Below are 22,118 nucleotides of genomic sequence, written 5' to 3' on the forward strand. Positions count from 1 at the left end.
TGCACAGTATTATCATTTACCTGTTAAAGTACTTAGAACTGAGGTTAGGTTCTGACCAGTGTTTACAGGTCTCCCTGCATTAAAGGGCTATGCTGCTTTTGCATATCGTCAGCCAGTTATGTAATGTCAGTGCTCAACAGTGAAAGCACACCATCTGGTTTGAGATTTTATTTCTTACCTTCAAGACATCAGATGGTGCCGTGTAATTTTAGCATGGTATAAAAATGGACTTGTAAAGAATTTTGCTAGAGAGGAAGTTTACATATGTCACAAGGTATTGTTCCTGTGGGCAGTGATTTTTTTTTTTTTTTTTTTAACACGACTTCTTTGTAATGCAATCAGGATTTAAGTCAGCAGCTTAAATCATACAACATTTTGCATCATGCCAAAAAAAGGTTTACAATGATGTCTCAAATTCTTCAAATAAATCACTAAATGTAGCATTTACATGAAAGTTTCATTTAAGAGTTAGTGGGGGGCTGAAAAAACATTGCTAAACAACATTGTAAAAAAAGAACTTGATTATTTATTTATTCTGTACAAAATGATAGTGAACAGCCAGGCCTAGAATCTTTAATACCGGAGAAGGAAGGACTTGATTGCTTCCCTTTTTTAAAGTTTGATGCAACCAGTGCGGTTCAGAGTGATGGTTTACTTGCTTCAAACAAGCTTTCCATTCAGTGGAATTGAATTTTATACTCTGGTTTCATGAACTCCCTGGAAATTAAATCCATTTTCAGTGCTTTGGGAGAAAGGTTAGTAGGTTTGTAAACCATCCATTTAGTTAATTAGCTGAACAAGTCCATAAATTTCATTGAAAGGCTACTCAGCCTAAAAGAAGTAAACAGTGGCTTATTGTAGTAAAAGGTCTTTTCTGAAAAATTTCCACATAACTCTGAGGAACGGGAAAGCATGTCATTTTGTTGGAAGAGAATAAAACTATCAGCCCAAAATATCACCCGTTGGCAGCTTCAGCAGAACACATCTATAGCTGTTGCTTCAACTGTTCCGTTGCAGTTGCGCCACAGAGGCAGTGCCAGGGCATGTGAATGCAACATCTACATTGAGTAATCCCCTAATGGAGCTAATATACTGAGTCACTCCTGCACACATGCTGTGACATGATGTCTCGCTCCTGTTGAAAGTGCTGATGAACCCATCGTCTGTGTTTCAGATCTTCTATCCTGAAACCACAGACATATATGACCGGAAGAACATGCCTCGCTGCATCTATTGCATACATGCACTCAGGTTTGTGTCTGTTCCTTTAAGTTTGATTCACAACTAGGCCCCAGCTTTAGCAGCCCTGCAGCATGAAGTGAAATAAAGTTTAATCATTTAGACTGCTGCTTAGGCTCTTCTTCTAAGAGCATTCAAGTTTGTGGGGGTCAGCATATAGTGAGGTTTAAAACGAAAATGCTCTGAGAACCAGTTCCTACACAGTTCCTCTAGTCTGTGACACTTTTACGAGCTGCAGGGTGCCATTTTTCAGCAGAATTGTTTCCAGTGGTGCAAAGTATGTGGCAGTCTGTTTTAATAAAGCACTCAGGTGAAAAGGATGTTACATGCCTTTGAAGCCAGCAGAGCAGATGCATGACATTGGGGTTTGTGTGCTTGTATATACCCGTACTCCAAGCCATATAATTACCCTCCCAAAAGAAAACAGTGACACCCACATGCTGTAGTACTGCCACAGAAATGTGCTCAAAGGACTGCTGTAAACACCAAAGTATGTGGTTTGTCCAACTCCTGCTATGAACAGTTTCTCTTGGTCAGCTGTGCAACAGCATGCAAACTTCTTATTTATTGTGTCTGTATATTAAGGCAGTTTTAAAACATTTTCAGAATAAGGCGTGATACTTAGTTTACATCTGTTAAAACTCCAGTACAGAAACACAGGAGAGCTCCGTTCTAAATCCTTGTCCTCTCCTCTTGTGCTGCCTCTTTATGTCACACCAAACTAACTTTGCTACCTCTAATGTTGTTAGTTAACTTTTACGGTGTTATTTTTCTACTTAAGGATCCTTGTTTGTGTCACTACAGTGGTATGCAAAAGATTAAGCACCCCCTGATAATTTTCATTATTTTCATTTATAAATCATTGGTTGTTTGGATCAGCAAGTTCAGTTAAGTATATCATATAGCAGACGAACACAGTGATATTTGAGATGTGAAATGAAGTTTATAGGATTTACGGAAAGTGTGCAATAATTATTTAAGCAAAATTAGGCAAGTGCATAAGTTTGGGCGCCCTTGTCATTTTATTAATTTGAATACCTTTAGCACTAATTATTGGAACATTGTTTTGAAATTTGTTTTGTAAGCTCATTGACCCTTGACCTACATACACAGGTGAATCCAATTATGAGAAAGGGTTAAGGTGGCCAATTGCAAGTGTTTCTCCTCTTTGCATCTTCTCTGAAGAGTGGCAACATGGGAGCCTCAAAACAACTCTCATATGAGCTGAAAGCAATTGTTAAACAGCCAGCTTCATTTTGGAATAAGGTGCTGTGGACTGATGAAACTAAAATTGAATTATTTGGACATAACAAGGGGTGGTATGCATGGCGGAAAAAGAACACAGCATTCCAAGACAAACACTCATTACCCACAGTAAAATTTGGTGATGGTTCCATCATGCTGTGGGGCTGTGTGGCCACTGCAGGTACTGGGAATCTTGTTAAAGTTGAGGGTCGCATGGATTCCAGTCAATCTCAGCAGATTCTTGAGAACAATGTTCAAGAATCAGTGACAAAGTTGAAGTTGCACCGGGGCTGGATACTTCAACAAGACAACGACCCTAAACCCTGCTCAAAATCTACTAAGGCATTCATGCAGAGGAACAAGTACAACATTCTGGAACGGCCATCTCAGTCCCCAGACCTGAATATTACTGATAATCTGTGGTGATTTAAAGTGGGCTGTCCATGCTCGGAAACCATCAAACCTGACTGAACTGGAGATGTTTTGGAAAGAAGAATGGTCCAAAATACCTTCAACCAGAATCCAGACTCTCATTGGAAGCTACAGGAAGCATTTAGAGGCTGTTATTTCTGCAAAAGGAGGATCTACTAAATATTGATGTCATTTTTCTATTGGGGTGCCCAAACTTATGCACCTGCCTAATTTTGTTTAAATAATTATTGCACACTTTCTGGAAATCCTATGAACTTTGTTTCACTTCTCAAATATCACTGTGTTCGTCTGCTATATGATATATTTAACTGAAATTGCTGATCCGAACAACCAATGATTTATAAAGGAAAATCATGAAAATTATCCGGGGTTCCCAAACTTTTGCAAACCACTGTATGTGAACAGATGCAGCTTCACAGCTTTATTTTGCAGCATCAGCGGCAGCTTCACAGAAAAGTGATGTGAACGGCAGCACATGCTGACTCATCTGTCTCCTTCCCCCGAAATGACATGGTTGCATTCTGACTGGTCAACCTTTGAACTGATCTTTCCCCCTCAAATTGTTTCACAGTAATAATCAAAAATAGTATCTCCAGCCTTTTGCAAAGCCACATACTGTACATTGGCTTTCATGTATTTCATTTGGGATGCACCAATGCATTGGCCAAATACCAGTATCAGCTGATACTGGCTGTGTTGTATGATGTCAGCAAGAAAATTGGCATTTACTGAAGTCAGTAGCCAGTATTTATCAAATTGTGTCAGACTATTTTTGCACTGGCAACAACAATAAAACAAGCAGTATAATATTGGAGTTGGGTGTCAGCCAAATACTGGTATCTACTGTATATTGGTCCAGACCAGTTAATGCTCTACTATTCTGTGATGTTGTGTCACGTTCACCTCTTCTGTGTGTCTGTATTTCACTTGCTCTTTTCCTCTGTTGCAGTCTGTACTTGTTCAAGTTGGGTCTGGCACCTCAGATCCAGGATCTGTATGGAAAAGTAGATTTCACTGGTAAGAGCACGAGCCTGAACATGTGCATCTGTTTTCCTCATTCTCTCCCTGTTAACCTCATTATGTCATCTTAAATCCAGACCACTGTAAATGTCACCATGACATTTACTGGGGATCTATTGTGCTCATTTCCAGCTCTGTTTTTATATTGTTGGACTCTACTAGAGTAGCTTTGCATGATTTACAGTTCAAGATAAACCTTATGTAACTCATACTCGGCCTAACTTTCGCCCTCACTTCAAGTCAATTTTCTCCTGATTGGCTTCCACATGTAAGTGAAAGGTTTAAAGAGCAGGTGCTTGGAGCTGCTATTCAGGGATTACTTGTACATACTCTGACTTCATCATTTGATGCTAAATGTCATGTTTGATATGAGCATCCACCATTGTAACAATATAGCATAATGTTTAAAATATTCCAAAACTGTCATAACCAGTGCCACACTGGTAGTGCTGAGAGTAAAGAGAGACTGGCAGGCCCCAAAGTGGAGGAGCTGCTGGAAATGTGAAAGTCATTAGTAATTGTCAGAGGTTTTCCTGTCAGTTGAGTTCCTGCTCAGTTCCCTGTCCCAGAGCCAGTCTCAGAAATCTGATTATCACACATGAGCCAGGAACAGTCTGTCTCCACAGTCTCCCCCCACCCGACCCTACTCCTTTCTCTCTTTTTATTTTTTTCTTCACTGCAATCCATGGATCTGTTCCATCTGCTCTGTCTTCTCTCTCCCAGAGGAGGAGATCAACAACATGAAGAGTGAGCTGGAAAAGTATGGAATCCAGATGCCCGCCTTCAGCAAGATTGGCGGGATCCTGGCCAATGAGCTCTCAGTGGATGAAGCTGCATGTAAGGAGGGCTCAGATGTTATGGGGAAAGGACAGACTCTTATAACTGTGTATTATAGCTGGATAATAGGTAGAGATTTGTGAATAATTGGACATGAATAACTTTACCTAATTATATAATATTATTCTACTGTATATTTCTAACTAAATAGGCAGCTAGGCATTTTGGGTTCAACTTGAAAGAAAGGCAGATATGAAATGTAAAAGTGAGATCAGAGGTCAAATGTGACATGTTCAATAAGGATGGCCACCAAGTCTCCCACAGAGTGTATAATACTGGGTGAAAATAGTGGCTCCATTAAGTAAAATGACAGATTGCCATCATTTTACATCCCATCTCTGAAAAGTAAGTGAAGTTCACGTGGCACCTCTTTTCTGAAGGTGCCACATTAGTTGCTCCCCTTTTCTTCAAGTATTTATTCTAAGCTATGAGTGCAGTAGCTGTGGCCTCAAATCATACACACAAACATGGCAATGCTATCAATCTTCTTCTTGGGTTCAACAATTTATATTGTGTATCAAATACACCACCCCACAAAAAAACAAAAAAAAAAATCACATGAATCCTTTTCTTCCGCAGTGCATGCTGCTGTGATTGCCATAAATGAGGCTATTGACCACGGTGTACCAGAGGGCACACTGGCTGCTATGCAGAACCCCAATGCCATGCTGGTCAACTTGGATCCCAACTCTGCTCGGCAGTACCACGACACATTGTACCAGGCCAAAGGAGGGAAGGTGGCCAGCTCACGCAAGCGGGTAAACTTCAGCACTGATGGATCACAGACTGCATGTGGTGAATGCTGTGCACCGCTTTCTCAGGGACAACAGTGAATAACAGCCTGGGGCACATTATTCCCTTTTATAATTAAAAATGAAGGGAGTTCGTAGGAACCGTGTCTACTTTTTGATTAGAAAAATAATTGAATATTCAGCCTGAAGACGCGAGAAAAAATTGGCATTACTGGTGGTGGCCCAAAAATCCCCTTTAAATGGACATAAATTTTCCTCTAGTGTCCTATAGGAAAAATTCAGTGACATGTAGTGCAAATGTGTAATCCTGTCGCTCTGCTCACACAGCAAATGGAGAATGCCGAGGCAGAGCGAGACATCTACGATGAGCTTCTTACCCAGGCTGAAATCCAAGGCAACGTCAACAAGGTCAACCGTAAGTCTCATCAGCACACACACACACACACACACACACACACACCCACACCCGTGTGCTAATGTATTAATTGGATTCTACTGTGCACTTGTGAAATGTCAACCTTTCTCCAACAGTGAACAATGCTTTGAGTGCAGCTGAACAGGCCTTACAGAATGAAGATGAAGATAAGTTGTATGAGGCACTGAAGGCCATGGGTATTCAGAACCTGCTGCCCCAGAACAAAGCATGGTACCTTAAACAGCTTCAGGGTGACCGAGAGAATAAAGAGCAGGTAGGGCCACGAGTCTAACAAGAACTACTGCAAAAAGTCAGCTTTTTTTGTCTCCACATTAAAATATCAGCTTGATTTCCTTCTTATTAGACCTCTCCAGGAGAAGCGCTGACTAAGGATGAGCTGCAGAGTGGCGTGGATGTGGCCAACGGAATAGCAGAGAGCTACCTAAAGCGTAAGAATTTATCATTTGCATTGCAACAAAATAATCTGTGTTTTTATAATTTGGCTTCTGTCTTTGTGTAGTGTTGAAAGCAGTACAACGCATCAATGATGCAATCAGAGAAGGCGTGCCTGAAAAGACGGTGGAGGAGCTAATGAACCCTGACGCACAGCTGCCTGAGGTCTACCCGAGTGCTGCAGACCTCTACCAGAGAGAGCTAGCCAGCCTTCAGCAGCAGAGCCAAGAGGTACCCAGAACAAAACATTAAACTTGTGAAATATGTTGAACTTACACAGACAGTTTTTCACCTGAAAACATGTGGCATTGAAGGCTAAATTACAAGAGCAGCTGACATTTTTACAGTTTATATTGCAACAGGTGTGATGTTGTAATCTCGCCTTTTCAGATGATAACAAAGTTTATTTTAGATTTGACCCATAGGACTGAGACATATACAAACTAAAAAGGGAACTAGGCAAGTGCATGCTCTGCAAAGGCTAATCCCCTATCATGCAGCATTAACCCTCTGAGGTCTGAGTACTCCTATCCCCAATGTGGCCCTGTGTGATTTATTTATTTTATTTTATTTTTTTTGGAAATCAGGGGAAAAAATAAACATTCTAAAAAATTTATTTTATTTTTTGTTTTTCTCCACCATAGAGGGTCATCATTGTATTGTTTTGTTTCTTGGAGCCAGTAGTGGCCACATGAGAAGGTTGAGCACTAACCTAACAGCTAATACTAGCTAGTTTGGTCTGGAAGCATAAACTCTGCAGGTACAGTACACAGATGCCAATTAATTACACAGATGCCAATTATCAAACTGATAATGCATATAATATACTGATTAATGTCAGTCACCAAAACTGAAGCACAACCTTCTGTACACTGAGCTCATGTCATGTTTAAACCTGCAAACATCAGATTTGCTTAGTGAGCGCGAAACTTCAGAAACCCTGAAAGCAGTGATTACATTCTGCCATATCCATAAGTAGGCTGTACTTTACTACACACCTATCTATTTTTATTTGCCCAGTTCATTTATAATCTTTCCAACATACAGACATAATGATTAACAAACAAAATAACTTGATTTTAAAATGGGGTACTTCTGTCACATTTATATAAAGGTTGAGACTTATTGTTCTTATTTTTAGCTCCATGTTTTTATACTTACATCAAATAAAGCAAATAAAAGTATGCTTGGTCTATAGTTAAAAATAATTTTTATGTGTCATCTACTGGGCTGGAAGCTTTTAATATTGTATGACCTCTTTCGTGATTGAGTAAACATTGTAGTTTATTATAGTAGCAATAATTGTGGAACAGCAAAGCAAGACACAATCATTTAACTTTTTATGGCTTGCCTCTGGTATTTTTTTAATGGTACTTACATATAAAGTACTGTATATATGTGGCTTCTGTCCCGCAGGGCAACCTGACCCACCCCGAGCTGCTTGTTGCCGTGGAGATGCTGTCGTCGGTGGTGCTGATGAATGAGGCAATGGATGTTGGAGACCGAGCTGCTCTCTGGAAACAACTGTCCAGCACAGTCACTGGACTCAGTAATGTTGAGGATGAGTATGCTCAGAGGTGAGCACCCACATCTGGAGTCATCAACACGTCTTTTTGTGAAGTCTTGAGTTTTTCTGCATGAACCGAGGCAGGCTGTTAACGCAGTGCTATATCTGTGTGCTCCTCAGATATATGGATGAACTGATGCGTCTTAAAGCAGCAGCCAGAGAGGAAGGGTCTGACTATCTGACCTGGAACGACATTCAGGCCTGCATCGACCAAGTCAACCTGGCTGTGCAGGAGGAGCATGAACGTAAGAGGCAGACCATTTACAGCTTTGACAGAATTCACTTCACTTCAGTTTTATTTATGTAGCGCCAAATTACAACAACAGTCACCTCAAGCATGAGCAAACACAGTGGGAAGGAAAAACTCCCTTTAACAGGAAGAAACCTCCACCAGAACCAGGATCAGGGAGGGGCAGTCATCTGCCACGACTGGTTGGGGTGGGGGCGCGGGACAAAAAGCAATCTGTGGAAGAGAGCCAGAGATTAATAATAACTAATGATTAAATGCGGAGTGGGGTATAAACAGAGGGAGTGAAAAGAGGTGAGTGAAGATGAAAATTAGAGAGGGTGTCTGTCTCCCTGGGAGACACTGGGAGCTGGTTCCATGGAAGAGGGGCCTGAAAGCTGAAGGCTCTGCCTCCCATTCTACTCCTAAATACCTTAGGAACCACAAATAAGCCAGCAGCCTGAGAGCAAAGTGCTTTGTTGGGGTGATATGGTACTATAAGGTCTTTAAGATAAGATGGGGCCTGATTATTTAAGACTTTGTATGTGAGGAGAGATTTTAAATTTGATTTTGGATTTAACAGGGAGCCAATGGAGCATATTGGATCAACTTAGAAATGAATTACAGTAGTGCAGCCTGGAATAATGAATACATGCATGAATGCATGAATTAGCTTTTCAACATCAATTTGAGATGGGATGTTTGTAATTTTAGAGCTATTGTGCAAATTCAGGAAGGCTGCCCTACATATTTTTTTAATATGTGCATAGAAGGACATATACTGGTCAAAAATGACTCCAAAATTCCTTACAGTGCTACTGGAGGCCAAGGTAATGCTATCCAGAGTAAATATTTGGTTAGACACCATGTTTCTAAGATTGTTAGGTTTCAGTATAATATCCTCAGTTTTATCTGGATGTAGAAGTAAGAAATTAAAGGTCATCCAGGCCTTTATGACTTTAAGGACATTCCTTGCTTCATGGGTAGATAAAGTTGGGTATAATCTGCATAATGAAAATGTATGCTGTGCCTTCTAATAATACTGCCTAATGGAAGCATGTATAATGTAAATAGGATTGGTCCTAGCATAGAACCCTGTGGAACTCCATAGGGTTCTATGGAGTTCACTGTGTGAAGAAGACTCCCCATTTGCATGAACAAATTGGAATCTATTATGTTATTCAGACCACTGCAGTGCAGTACCTTTTAATACCTATGGGATGCTCTAATCCCTATAATAAAATATTGCGGTCAACAGTATTGAACACTGTTGACCACAATATTTAGATAGATAATCGACCTCTGTGGCAGTAGAGTTTAGGTAGTTGCTCTGCATTGTGTTGGCACATGGTATTGAAGAAGAAAATAATGGAGAAATTATATCCTTAAACTTAGTTACAGCGCTTTCAGAAGGACTTCTACGGTAATGAAATTTATTCCCCACTGCTGTGTAATTCATTGTTGTAAATTTAAATGTTGTTAAGAAATGATCAGACAAAAGAGGGTTTTCAAATGATACTGTTAAATGTTCAGTTTCTGGAGTGCAATTAAAGTGGTGGGTGGGCTCATTTACATTTTGAGAGAAGCCAAAATGAACTATTGAAAGAGATGATATGACATGGCACAGCGCTACCATCAGCCAAACATTGCAATTTCTCAGATGGCTACTTGTGACAGTTTAATTAAACCAAGTCACTCCCCATAAACTAGCTTGTTATAATACCCTGCAACAGTTGAAATAAGAAAAGCCTTTGTCCCAGATTCCCCATCCATGATAACGATGGATGAATTTAAATTTATTAAGGAATAAAGTAAATGCTTTTTTGCTTTTAGCTGTTTTTTGCTAGCCAAGATTAGCAACATGTTGAATATCAGTGAACTGGCTAATGAGTGAGAAAGTGAGAAACTCCCCAACTCTAGCCTCTCTTCCAAATATGAGCAGGTCTGGCCAGGTGGTATTAGCTGGAAACTTAGCACTCATGCCTTTCTTCCAGTGTGGTAGTTTCTGCTCTCCTCCCCCTACTTAAAAAAAAAAATGGTCATAGCCAAAATGCTAGAGTTGAAGCTTGTGAAGATTAGTCTACAAACAAATGGATAGCGTTACATCTTTTATATACAGTTTATGGGTAAAACACACTTAAAAAATACTAATGTTGCAGAATACTGTGATTTCAAACTTTATAATCCATAAAAGAGACATTCTACATCCTCATCCTCCTAGAATGTTATGCATAGACCCACATATTGTTAATACTTTTTTGCATGTCTGCTTGTGTTTTTGTAGGAATTGCTGCCATTGGACTGATCAATGAGGCCCTGGATGAGGGGGATCCAGTGAAGACACTGAGCATGCTTCAGAGTCCCTCAGCCAAGCTCACAGATGTGGACCCATCTATTGCTCAGCACTACCATGACAAACTCTTGGAGGCCCGCAGAGAGAAGGCTCATGTAAGACAGGACCTCATCTTTCTGGCTTCTGTCGAAAACTAAAAAACAGTGGAAGAAAACAAATGTTTGGCTTATTATCTGCTCATACATATGGGGTTTGGATGACAATAACTGCAGCATTGTCTCTTTATTTGCTTTTCGTGTGTATCTAGTATTCCTGTGAAGATTATGCAAACAGTACATGCAAAGAGGGCATGGCTACAGTTACACCCAGCCATTTGTCAGGCTTTTTTTTTTTTTTTTAATTATTGGTTAGACAGTTAAAAGTTGTTAAGGGTTTTATATTTGACTTGACATGGGATGCACATAGAAGATTCTAATGATCTTAGCTGTCATAAAGTTACTATAAGCAAGTCATCAAGTGCAATATTTGGTCTTATTCAGATGGGATGAACTTACTCACACCTCTTGGCTCAACTACTGTATGGATACATGGGGAGTTTTTTTGATAATTCATGTATTATATATAGCGCCATTCATACATACACTAAAACTGATAGCTGTTGCAAATACTGCATGTCCTCAAACGGTAATTTATTGTTACACTTTTCTTTTAGGGTTCAGAATGTGGTAGTGGGTCAGGGGTTTTCTGCGTTCAAGAAGAGAGATTTACACTTTCCTAAATTTATACTTTGTGACACTAAATAACAGAGCAATAACCAGCCACCTCTTCAGTTAGTTTTTTTTTGGCACTTCCACATTGGCTTCTTTTTTTTTTTCTCATTTGGGACTTAAAAAATTAAAACGTTGTTTGTTAATATAACAACATCATGTCTAATCTAAGCACAGTATCAATAAACATACATGGGAAGCATTTTCCACACATACATTCATTCTTCTGATGTAATCATCATCTGAGAGTCCCAGAAGTTTAAAGCAGCGTTTTGTGCATTAAGTAACTGTAATAGTCCAGTGCTGGACATTTTATTTTAGTGTAACTAAACCTGTAACTGTAAAAGGGAGGTGTTAAAGTTACACATAGCTTCATGTGACTCAGGCCACTGAGCTGTGCATGACTCGAGTAGACTCTGATGTCATAATGTGATCACCCCCCTCCTCCCCCGCCCCCCTGTTTCCTGTCACACATCTGTGTGGGACATACATGCTTGTCTGTGTCTCCTTTTTCTCACTCCCGTAACATTTCTGAGGCCTGAAAGGTCTTCTCTGTTGCTCCTTCTTGGTTGATCATTGATGAAGAGCCACCCTTGCTCTCTTTGACTCATTTGCCTGTGTTATCATTACTTGATGGATGATGAGTCTGTGGAGGTTTGTCTGTGTGTGTAGCACATTTTGCATAGGATGTCACAAGTGCCTTACTTGTGCTGTTTTCCTGTTGAAGGTGAAGTCGAGCTTCAGGTCAGAGTGCAGGATCTGGTTATAGCTTTACTGCAGTGCACAAAGGGACGCTCGCAGCACTCAAAGGTTTCCTCCTAATTTCTCAAGAGTGTACTCGGTGTATTCCTTTTAGCACTGAGTCTGTTTTTGTCCAGTATAAGTACTGATGCGGGAAGTTTCTTATCATGCCACTGCCCACAATGTTTTCAAAGTCAACATCATCAGGTTAATCTAAAATCTTTAAAAACATCATGTGGGAACTCACTTTCAATATAGTCACCGAAAAAAAGAAAGAGGGGAAAAACATGGATAGGAAAAACAGCCAGCTATTTTCCTGCTGATTTCACAGGCATAGGAAATAACAAGCTGGGTCTCAGTCATTTGCTTCCATAAATGGGCAGAAGTTTGACCACTGTATTAAATGGGCTTAGACCCCTGGGCACACTCGCGATCCTCTTGTTGTCAGCTGGTGAGTGTGGCTGGTTGAAGTGATGACCTGAAGACAGAGGAAGTGGTTAAAGCTTCCTGTTGGGTTTCAGGGGGTTGATGCCAATGAGATATTTCCCTGTCGTTGATATCTTAGAAGAGTTGGGAATAGTGGGATTGTAAAGTGGCTGTTTCCAGGCAATCTGAAGTCAAGGGAAGCTTGGAGGAAAAAATGAACAAAGCTGTTTTGCCTGCTGTTCAATTTGTGACTGGCTTCTTAGTGTTGCTTCATAAACTCTGCAATATTAGAACAGTTAGTCGCAGACAGTCAGGCAGAAGCTGGTTTTGACTGTGGGCTGAGGCTGTGCCTAGATAAACAGCAGGAAGTCCTGCCCAGACTCTACTGACTTAACAAGCTGAATATTCTCTGCTGTGTCTCTTCAGATGATTGTGGCTTCACTTTGTAGCTGCAAAAATCACAACACACAGACTGTATGAATGTCTGTGCAGGCACATGCTGATCTCCGTACACGTTTTCAAGTTTCTCACGCTAAGAGACACATGAACGAACTCATGATTTCTAGGGAAGTACAGAGAAAAGTCTAGATAGATGAATTATAGATATGAATTTACTAACCGGCCCCCCTCAGCTTTCACTTCCTCCCTTTCCATAATGTGCTTGTAGTGTGTGACAAACTGCATAAAGCTTCACCCAAGTCCTCCTCCTCCTCCATCCAGTCCACTGCCCATTCTGACACCACACCCTGTCTAGCACCGCCTGCCAACTGCAGTGACTCATCGCCCGCAAATACCAATTACAGCACGAAAATGCAAACAAACACTAATCAGCACCAGCCCAGGTACGGCTTTATTTACTGTAACGACAGGGCTCTCTTTGAATCCCCATGTATCCATGCTGCACAAGATGGGATATCAAATTTTATCCATGCTCCTCTTTCTCTCTCTCACTCACACTCTCACACACACACACCCACACCTCCTTTACTCCGTGACACTAAACATGAAGAGGCGGGACACATGAAGGAGGTGGGGGTGTTGTTGCCAAATGAGCGGCCTGCTTTACCAGGCTCTGAAAAGCAGCAGTAACGAGTAGCAACCAGCTGCAACACTCCTTACACAGTGGCAGAGTACGCCATCTGGATGCAGCTTTGCACCACTGCATCTTATAACACTGTTATCTGCATTGAGGTCTAATCATAGAAGTGGTTTGTATGGTGGGGAAAAAAGTGGAATTCCATGGCATGCAGAATATAAAAAAGTAGAAGAAGAATCCAACATTAAACACTTTACATTTCTGGATGTGCTTTTGGTGACATCTCTTACAAATTTGCAGTATGGTGCATTTTCCCTTCCTTGGGGGTAAGTGGGCTGAATCCTGTCCTTATATTATTGGCAGCTACAAACCAGTTCAACAATTTTAAAGTGTAGCAGCAATTGCCTAGTCTCTAATGAAAGAGCTTCTCAGTCTCAAATGTTAAAGGCGACATCACATAAAAGGTACATCACTATGCGGCTGTTAGAAATGATGTAATTTGAATACTGGGTGATTTTGGGATAGAGTTATGAATGAGTTCACTATGTAAATGTTCCATTTCTAACAAAGTCTGTTGTGTTGTGTTAAAAAAAAAAAAAAGAGCATGACTGGAGTTATATAACATAAAAAAATCATCCATAAATAACAGCAGGCTCTGGAATTAAGAAAGCATTTCTGCAAAATCCTTTTTTCCTAATACATAACTGGTCACTGCCCAGCTGTTATGAAGTGTGTGAAAAACATCTTTCTATGCTTTCATTAGCGGCCTTCTTTTTTAGGATGTCAATGCAATTCTGTTTTTGTGTTTCATTTTACTGTGAACATGCTGACCTACAAAGCCAATTTTATCTTTGAGCAAAACCTGGATTTAATCAGTGGTTAGCACTGCTGCCTCACAGTTAGAATACCGTCTGGAAGGCCTGGGTTCGATTCCGCCTTGGTCCAGGCCCCTCCTTCTCTCTCTCTGTGGAGTTTGCATATTCTCCCCGTGCCTGCGTGGGTTTCCTCCGGGTACTCCGGTTTCCGCCCACAATCCAAAGACATGCACTTACTGGTGTTAGGTTAATTGGAAACTCTAAATTGCCCATAGGTGTGAATGTGAGCATGAATGTGAGTGTGGATGTTGTCTGTCTCTCTGTGTTGGCTCTGTGACAGGCTGGCGACCTGTACAGGGTGTACCCTGCCTCTTGCCCTATGTCAGCTGGGATAGACTTCAGCCCCCCCGCAACCCTGAACAGGATGAGCAGAAGTGGATGGATGGATGGAGCCTCAGTGTACTTTATTTTTGTCACATGTATACTGTTCTGATGGTCGATGCTCATATTATAAAGACAACCAAAGTTTCATATAGTGAGGTCAGCATATGTACCAGACTGCTCTCCTCAGTTCTCTTAGCTCTTAGCTCTAACATGATCATGTTAGGTGTGCAGCTCTTGCTGTAAGCACAGAAGCCTCCATTTACTGGCTCAAAGGGAGAATGGAGCTAAAAATGAATTGTTTCACACAGTGGATAAACTAAGGGTCCTCAAGATAAATAAATATTATGTTGAGGTTTGAAAAATGCAAACTGAGCGGCAGCCCAGTTTGCATTATTCTGCAGTTTATGCTACAGATGTCTGTGCATGTGATTGCTGTGCTTTTCTGAAAATATTTTCCTGTTTTCATCCAGGAGACACAGGATCCCTCTGCTGTACTGTGGCTGGATGAGATCCAAGATGCCATTTTGAAGGCAAACCAGGACACAAAAGAAGCTTTACAGTGTAAGAACACAGACCTTTATGCCACACTTGTCTTCAGTTGTCTAAAGTGGACTTAAGCCCGACATTTGCTTTTGTGTCTGCAGTCTCTCAGGCCATCCAGGCTGTTAATCGGGCAGTGGACAGTGGAGATGCAGCTCAGACACTGGCTGCTTTGCGTAATTCTGGAGCAGGACTGTATGGTGTCACCTCTGAGTGTGCCCAGACCTATCAGGATGACCTGGCCAAGATTAAAGAGAAGAAAAAGGAAGAAGGTGAGGGAGGAAAAACAATTGAAGTCAGAACATGAAACGGATTAACGATGCCCAGTTTTGATGAAACTTGCAGCACTTCAAATAAGTTACAAGTATGTAAAAGATGGAGATTACTTTCTGGATTTTGCATATTGAAGCTTTATTGTTAAGAGGGTGCAGCACAGCGTTATCAGCTAAATGATTAAAAATGAGCTGCACCCGTAGACTATGCAGGAGCACAGACTTAGATACCTGCTGATGAAAGATGCAAAAATAGAAATGGAATTACTGCTAGAAGGAAGACAGATAATTGGATAGAAAGATACTTTATCAATCCCAAAGGGAAAAAATATTTCAATGGTTTCGTGTAAATGCAATAGAAGCTACAATTAAAGGAAGCAGGGACTTTGCAATAAGAACTGAATAAGGGTTAATACATAAAGCGCAAAAAAAAAGAAAGGAATATATTCCATTATTAATTGCATTTAATTATTACTACAGTACACTTCATAGCAGAATTTAATGGGAAATGTTGCGCTTTACTGGATCAAGCTGCACTTTCATCCTGCTTCCGTGCATTCTGTGTCCAGGTGATAATGGCAGTGACTGGGTGAAACACTGGGTGAAGGGAGGACACAACTACTACTACAACCTGAAAACCGAGGAGGGCACCTGGGTGGAACCAGAGAACTTCATTCAGAACAACACCCAGCTCAACAAAGAGGACATCCAGGTCGGTATCTCTCCCAGTGCACCGCTGCACTTTCAATGCTCTTTAACATAACATAACTTTTAACTAGGTGCTTTCTTCTTCCTGCTTAGGGAGTGGTTTCGGGGGTAACCACAGCCTACAATCGAGAGCAGCTGTGGCTGGCCAATGAAAATCTAATAACCAAGTTACAAGCTCGCTGCCGTGGCTATCTGGTGAGGAAAAACCTAAAGGAGCGGATGGAGTTCCTGAAATCCCAAGACCCTGCTGTTACATGCATACAGGTGATACAGTCATGTTTACTCCCGTCAAGTTTATACATGGATGGAAACATCAGTCTGATAGAAGATGTCATTATTATAATTTTGAGTCTCCTCTTTTCTCAGGCTCACTGGAAAGGCTACAAGCAGAGGAAGGCGTTCAAAAACCGTAAGGAGTATCTGGAAGACCACACTGCTGAGGCTGTCAAGGTAAACTCATTATACAGTTCCACTAATCTGTGTACAGTTAATAGCATAAATAAACTAACAGATTCATTTTGGCTTTCTCAGATCCAGTCGATGGTTCGGATGCATCAAGCTCGTAAGAAGTACAGGGATCGTCTGAAGTACTTCCAAGATCACGTGAGTATTATTTGCCTTAGACCCTGACAGGTCAAATTAGCTGCAGAGGGACAGTCAAGAGGAGACATTGTACATCTCTGCCACAATTTACATTTAAAGTAAACAAATAGCTCATTATTTAATGAAAGCTTTAAGTCATGTTACCTGGACATAAATCTCCTCTGACACGTCCTCTGACATTTCCTCTGGGCCCTGTGGGGTTTGAGGTGATGGCTCATTCAGCACTTTGATATATGTGACACTCTGCGGGTTCCTTCAGTGCTTTTTGTAATGAGGACCATTGATCAACCAAGTGATTGCTGTTTTCTACTACAGATCAATGATGTGGTGAAGATTCAGGCTTTCATTAGAGCCAACAAGGCCAGGGACGACTACAAGACACTGAGTAAGTAGAATCTGGAATACCAAACAAACATTTCAGTCTCAGAATTTAGGGGTGGCGTGATATTTTACGTATTTTTCTACAGCCAGCGCAGACAATCCTCCGATGGGGGTGGTGAGGAAGTTCGTCCACCTGTTGGACCACAGCGACCAGGACTTCCAGGAGGAGTTGGAACTGATGCGGCTCCGTGAGGAGGTGGTCACCAACATTCGCTCCAACCAGCAGCTGGAGAACGACCTGAACCTGATGGACATCAAAATCGGCCTGTTGGTGAAGAACAAGATCACTTTGCAGGAAGTGGTGTCCCACAGTAAAAAACTGACCAAGAAGAACAAGAGCCAGCTGTCAGACATGATGATGATGACCAAGCAGAAAGGAGGCCTGAAAGCTCTGAGCAAGGAAAAGAGGGTTAAACTGGAAGCCTACCAGTATCTGTTTTACCTGTTACAAGTAAGAATCCATGACATCTGTTCTTTGATTGCCTTGTTGCAAGGTAATTTGTACTTTATTTCACACCATGTTGCTAAAGAGCACTTTGCCTAAGGATGAAGGGCAAATCAGCCTAAAAAAAATATAGTTTTTTTTTTTTTTCCCCAGAGTAATATTGATTCATTTTGTGATACACCAACACCAGTGCCAGGTGTCAGTGATTTTTATCCAAACATTTAAGCGCTCCAAACAGAATTCCTTACCGGTTTAACTTCCCAGAGTCACTACTTTAAATGAATGAGTGTAACATGGCATTGCAGTACTCGATACCTTGTGATCATCTCACATTATGTTACATGGACACATTGTCAGTTATTCTTTGATTCTCACCCCCTACTATCTAATTATACATGTTTCTGCTTCTTTTAGACCAACCCCACATATCTTGCCAAGCTGATCTTCCAGATGCCACAGAATAAATCCACAAAGTTCATGGACTCTGTAATCTTCACTCTGTATAACTATGCATCAAACCAGAGAGAGGAGTACCTGCTGCTCAAGCTCTTCAAAACTGCCCTGCAGGAGGAAATCAAGTGAGAAACCCAGTCAGCCTAATAATTCACAAAGAAATGTCTGAAATTCAACAAAGACCCAACAGACTTGTCTTTAACAAATGTCTGCAGGTCAAAAGTGGACCAGATGAAGGAGATTGTTACAGGAAACCCTACAGTAATCAAGATGGTAGTGAGCTTCCACAGAGGTGCACGGGGGCAGAATGCCCTGCGGCAGATCCTAGCACCGGTTGTCAAGGAGATCATGGATGACAAAACGCTAAACATCAAGACTGACCCAGTAGACATCTACAAGGGCTGGGTGAACCAGATGGAGACTCAGACTGGAGAGGCCAGGTGAGGTGGAGATGAGGTTGTCTTCCTGAACTTATGTCGTGACAGCGTTCCCTGAAAACTCTGAGTGACCAGAGTAACGGCAATTTAAGAAAGTAATAATAATAATACCTTACTTAGGATGTTTGAATCTTCGTCGTCAAGTAGGGCTGAATAATATGGACCATAAATAATATCTCACTATTTTTAGGTGATGCGCGATATTTTTGAAGAGTGTGTTGAATTGAAAAATGCAAATATTGGCATGACTGTATGAAAAAAGACTTTAGACAACACCCCTATAAAGCATCATCATCTTTAGATGATTAAACTTGTTTTATCTATCTTCCCCCCCCTTCCCTCTTGTTAACAGTAAGCTGCCTTATGACGTCACTCCAGAGCAGGCCATGGCTCACGAGGAGGTGAGGACGAGACTGGAAGCCTCCATCAAGAACATGAAGACAATCACTGACAAATTCCTGTCTGCTATAATCGTCTCTGTGGAAAAGATTCCGTACGTTACTCACTTCCACTATCACTGTCTGTGTGGATCACAAGATCACATTTTTACACACTTGATTCAGCTGGAACTTCTCTTTCTTCTTTTTCAAAGCCCAACCCTGGTTTGTATCACAGCGTCAGTGTGTTTTTTGTCTCTCAGATATGGGATGCGGTTCATCTCCAAGGTGCTGAAGGATACTCTGCATGAAAAGTTTCCAGATGCTACAGAGGATGAGCTGCTCAAGGTTTGGATCTTTCATTTGTAAGCTTAATCCTGGGCACGCTGGACTCCTCAGTTTTTCAAGGAAACCTGGAATGTATCTCTTTTATATATAGAGGAGAGAGAGGGATAGAGTATAGGTATAAAAACATGGCCAACAATTTGAAATAAGCAGGCTTTTCATGATGCCACTGAGTAGTGATATCCCTAATATGGTCATCTCTGCGTACAACTTTGGCTATGAGTAGAACAGCCCCTCCCTACTGTTGTTCAAACCTTTTGTTTATGAGGGCCAGCCAATCAGAAGAAAGTTATCCTAACTTTGAAATGCTTTGTTTCAGGCAGGATGAACTGAGGAGCTGTTACCAGCACCCAGTATAAAACATGTTATTTTGAACTGTGACTCGAATAAAAACCGGAGATTTTGATATTTCAGTTCACCCAAATCACAAAGAATAAACATAGTTTTCAAGTCCCCCTCCCCCAACATAGTGGTATCTAGGTATCCAGTTATCACTGTTTCATATGATGTCAGTGTAAAAATGACATTTGCACTTAAACCACAACCGCAGTGATGTGTGGTACTAAGAGCATTAGTTTTACGCCCATATTAGACTGAGCCCATAGAAAGATGTTGCACCCTTCTACATTTAGGCTGATGATTTACATTTGCATTCTGAACTGGCCTTTGACCTTGATGTCTCAAAAGCATTACTTCTCTTCTCCAGCCCTCTTCATCAGCCATCTTTGTTACTCTACTTTCCCTGTTTCACACTCTTTCCTTTCTTTTTCTTACTCTGCTGTTGCTCTTATTCTTCCACCTCACCAACCAGACCCATCCTTTCTTTCCAAGTTATGGGTGTCCTCCTCCTCCTCCTCTCTGTCTGCTGACATGAAGGTGAGCTATGCCACTCTTCTGGCTCTCCTCTTGCTGCTCGAGCTTTTTCCTTACTTTCAAGAGCTTTTCCATATGTTGCACTAGCACTTACCAAACCTGTGAATCTCCTCATTACCCTCATGACTAATGGTCCTAAAATAAAGAGATTCCAAAGACAACAGCAGCCAGGCTTTAAAAAAGAAAAAATGGCTTGGATTAATGCCTGATTTCTATAGAAGCAGCATTTGATCAGTTAAGCCATACCTGTCGATACATGTTGATTAGTTAGTGTCTTCCAGTTTTAAGGTTTTATACACTAATGCTTCTTCTAATAGTTTTCCTCATAATTAAGACTCAGAGTATTGAAATGCAGCTACGATGCTGCATTTTCTGCTTGTGATTATTTTAGGTGAGTGACTTGTTTTATTTTAAACTTTCAGATTGTGGGTAACCTCTTGTATTACCGCTACATGAACCCGGCCATCGTGGCTCCTGATGCCTTTGACATAATCGAGGTGTCTGCTGGTGGTCAGCTAACCACTGAGCAGCGACGGAACCTGGGCTCCGTGGCTAAGATGCTGCAGCACGCCGCCTCCAATAAGATGTTTCTGGGCGATAACGCCCACCTCAATCCCATCAATGAATACCTCAGTGCCTCCTACCAGAAATTCAGGTCTGATATGATACTGCATATGTACACGTGGAACAGCTGAATAATAACTTAAACTTGTCTCATGACATCATCCCTCTGTCTTCTGTCACAGGCGCTTCTTCCTGACAGCATGTGAGGTCCCCTCGCTTGAAGACAAGTTTAACGTGGATCAGTACTCAGACTTGGTCACAGTCACCAAACCCGTCATCTACATCTCCATCGGAGAAATTATTAACACTCACACAGTGAGTTTGAACCACCTCTTTTTTTTCTTTTTTCTTTTTTTTTTTAAACTTCAAGTCTGTGCTGACTTACCAAATGTGTTTGATCAGCTGGCACCAAAAATACTGATTGAGTGTGTTGTTACTTCTTTTTGCTGTTGTTGTTTAGCTGCTGCTGGACCATCAGGATGCCATCGCCCCGGAGCACAATGACCCCATCCATGAGCTCCTCGAGGACCTAGGCGAGGTTCCCACTGTGGAGTCCCTCATTGGTGAGCTGGATGGATATTTATTCATTTTTAACAATAATGGGAAAATAATAAAAAAGAATCAAACCACCAGAACAAAAATAAACCAAACAGCAACCCATACATTAAATATAAAAAAAAAAACACATTCTCACAAAAATAGTACAAAAAAAGGTTGTTATCCACCAACATAAAAAATGGTCATGGTACCAAAAAAAAAACACCTGTTTTACACTTTCTAAGAGAAAGACGTTCTGTCAGATCCACGTCCCCATATTAATTATATATATATATATATAATATAATATCCTCAAACTTTTTTTTTTTAAGCCACTCTGTGTTACTTTGTTCCATGATATTGTTTTACTGAGCTAAAATGTTTTCATTCTTGTCTGCTACAACACAGTTGTTTCCAAACTTTTGGGATAAAGAAAGTATTTCTCATTTTTATCTTATTTATCTTATGTCACATTGACAGTGCACATACCGTGTGCACGCTTGTGCCAGCGTAAACAGGAATCAGAGGGCTGTGTCCTTATTAAAAATACTACAGAAGAATTTGGGCAGTGACGAGAAGTAAGAGCAGAGATGAAGCTGAGCTGTTGGTGAAAGTACCACAGAAATACAGTGTGGTCATGGTGGCAGAAAGGAGGGTGAAATCACAACAAGAAGTCTATGACCAGCTGTAATTTTTAATAAATACTTTTCTTAACAAGATTAGAAGGTGCTTCACAGAAAGAGAGCTATAGAAATATTAAAAATTCAAGAAACAGTTAAAAAAACATATAAATAAATAAGGCAGGTGACGAAAGAAAGAAAGGGATTTATTTAAAAACAAGATAAAACCAAAATAAAACTATCAAAAATACTTAGTTTTTTATGATTTTTCCCTATGTCCCTATCAGGAAGCAGCCATGTGTCTCTGCATCAAGT

At 40.9% G+C, this 22,118-nt stretch overlaps 1 protein-coding gene across 2 annotated transcripts in view; it reads left to right on the top strand.

Moving 5' to 3' along the window:
- iqgap1 (IQ motif containing GTPase activating protein 1) overlaps nt 1-22,118 on the top strand; it is a 47,867-nt gene that overhangs the window by 20,532 nt on the left and 5,217 nt on the right. For both annotated transcript variants that reach the window (XM_030719486.1, XM_030719477.1), the window contains 26 exons: nt 1,175-1,251; nt 3,866-3,933; nt 4,660-4,773; nt 5,353-5,531; nt 5,853-5,940; nt 6,057-6,214; nt 6,305-6,389; nt 6,461-6,624; nt 7,810-7,970; nt 8,081-8,205; nt 10,471-10,634; nt 15,119-15,209; nt 15,293-15,460; nt 16,030-16,172; nt 16,262-16,432; nt 16,535-16,618; nt 16,700-16,771; nt 17,087-17,156; nt 17,239-17,603; nt 18,012-18,175; nt 18,266-18,490; nt 18,840-18,980; nt 19,128-19,212; nt 20,505-20,737; nt 20,829-20,961; nt 21,107-21,209. In XM_030719486.1, the coding sequence (XP_030575346.1) occupies nt 1,175-1,251; nt 3,866-3,933; nt 4,660-4,773; nt 5,353-5,531; nt 5,853-5,940; nt 6,057-6,214; nt 6,305-6,389; nt 6,461-6,624; nt 7,810-7,970; nt 8,081-8,205; nt 10,471-10,634; nt 15,119-15,209; nt 15,293-15,460; nt 16,030-16,172; nt 16,262-16,432; nt 16,535-16,618; nt 16,700-16,771; nt 17,087-17,156; nt 17,239-17,603; nt 18,012-18,175; nt 18,266-18,490; nt 18,840-18,980; nt 19,128-19,212; nt 20,505-20,737; nt 20,829-20,961; nt 21,107-21,209 (3,631 nt within the window). The remainder of the gene's footprint in view (nt 1-1,174; nt 1,252-3,865; nt 3,934-4,659; nt 4,774-5,352; nt 5,532-5,852; nt 5,941-6,056; nt 6,215-6,304; nt 6,390-6,460; nt 6,625-7,809; nt 7,971-8,080; nt 8,206-10,470; nt 10,635-15,118; nt 15,210-15,292; nt 15,461-16,029; nt 16,173-16,261; nt 16,433-16,534; nt 16,619-16,699; nt 16,772-17,086; nt 17,157-17,238; nt 17,604-18,011; nt 18,176-18,265; nt 18,491-18,839; nt 18,981-19,127; nt 19,213-20,504; nt 20,738-20,828; nt 20,962-21,106; nt 21,210-22,118) is intronic.

The sequence above is a fragment of the Archocentrus centrarchus genome, chromosome 3, assembly GCF_007364275.1.
Source record: "Archocentrus centrarchus isolate MPI-CPG fArcCen1 chromosome 3, fArcCen1, whole genome shotgun sequence".
Lineage (NCBI taxonomy): Eukaryota > Metazoa > Chordata > Actinopteri > Cichliformes > Cichlidae > Archocentrus > Archocentrus centrarchus.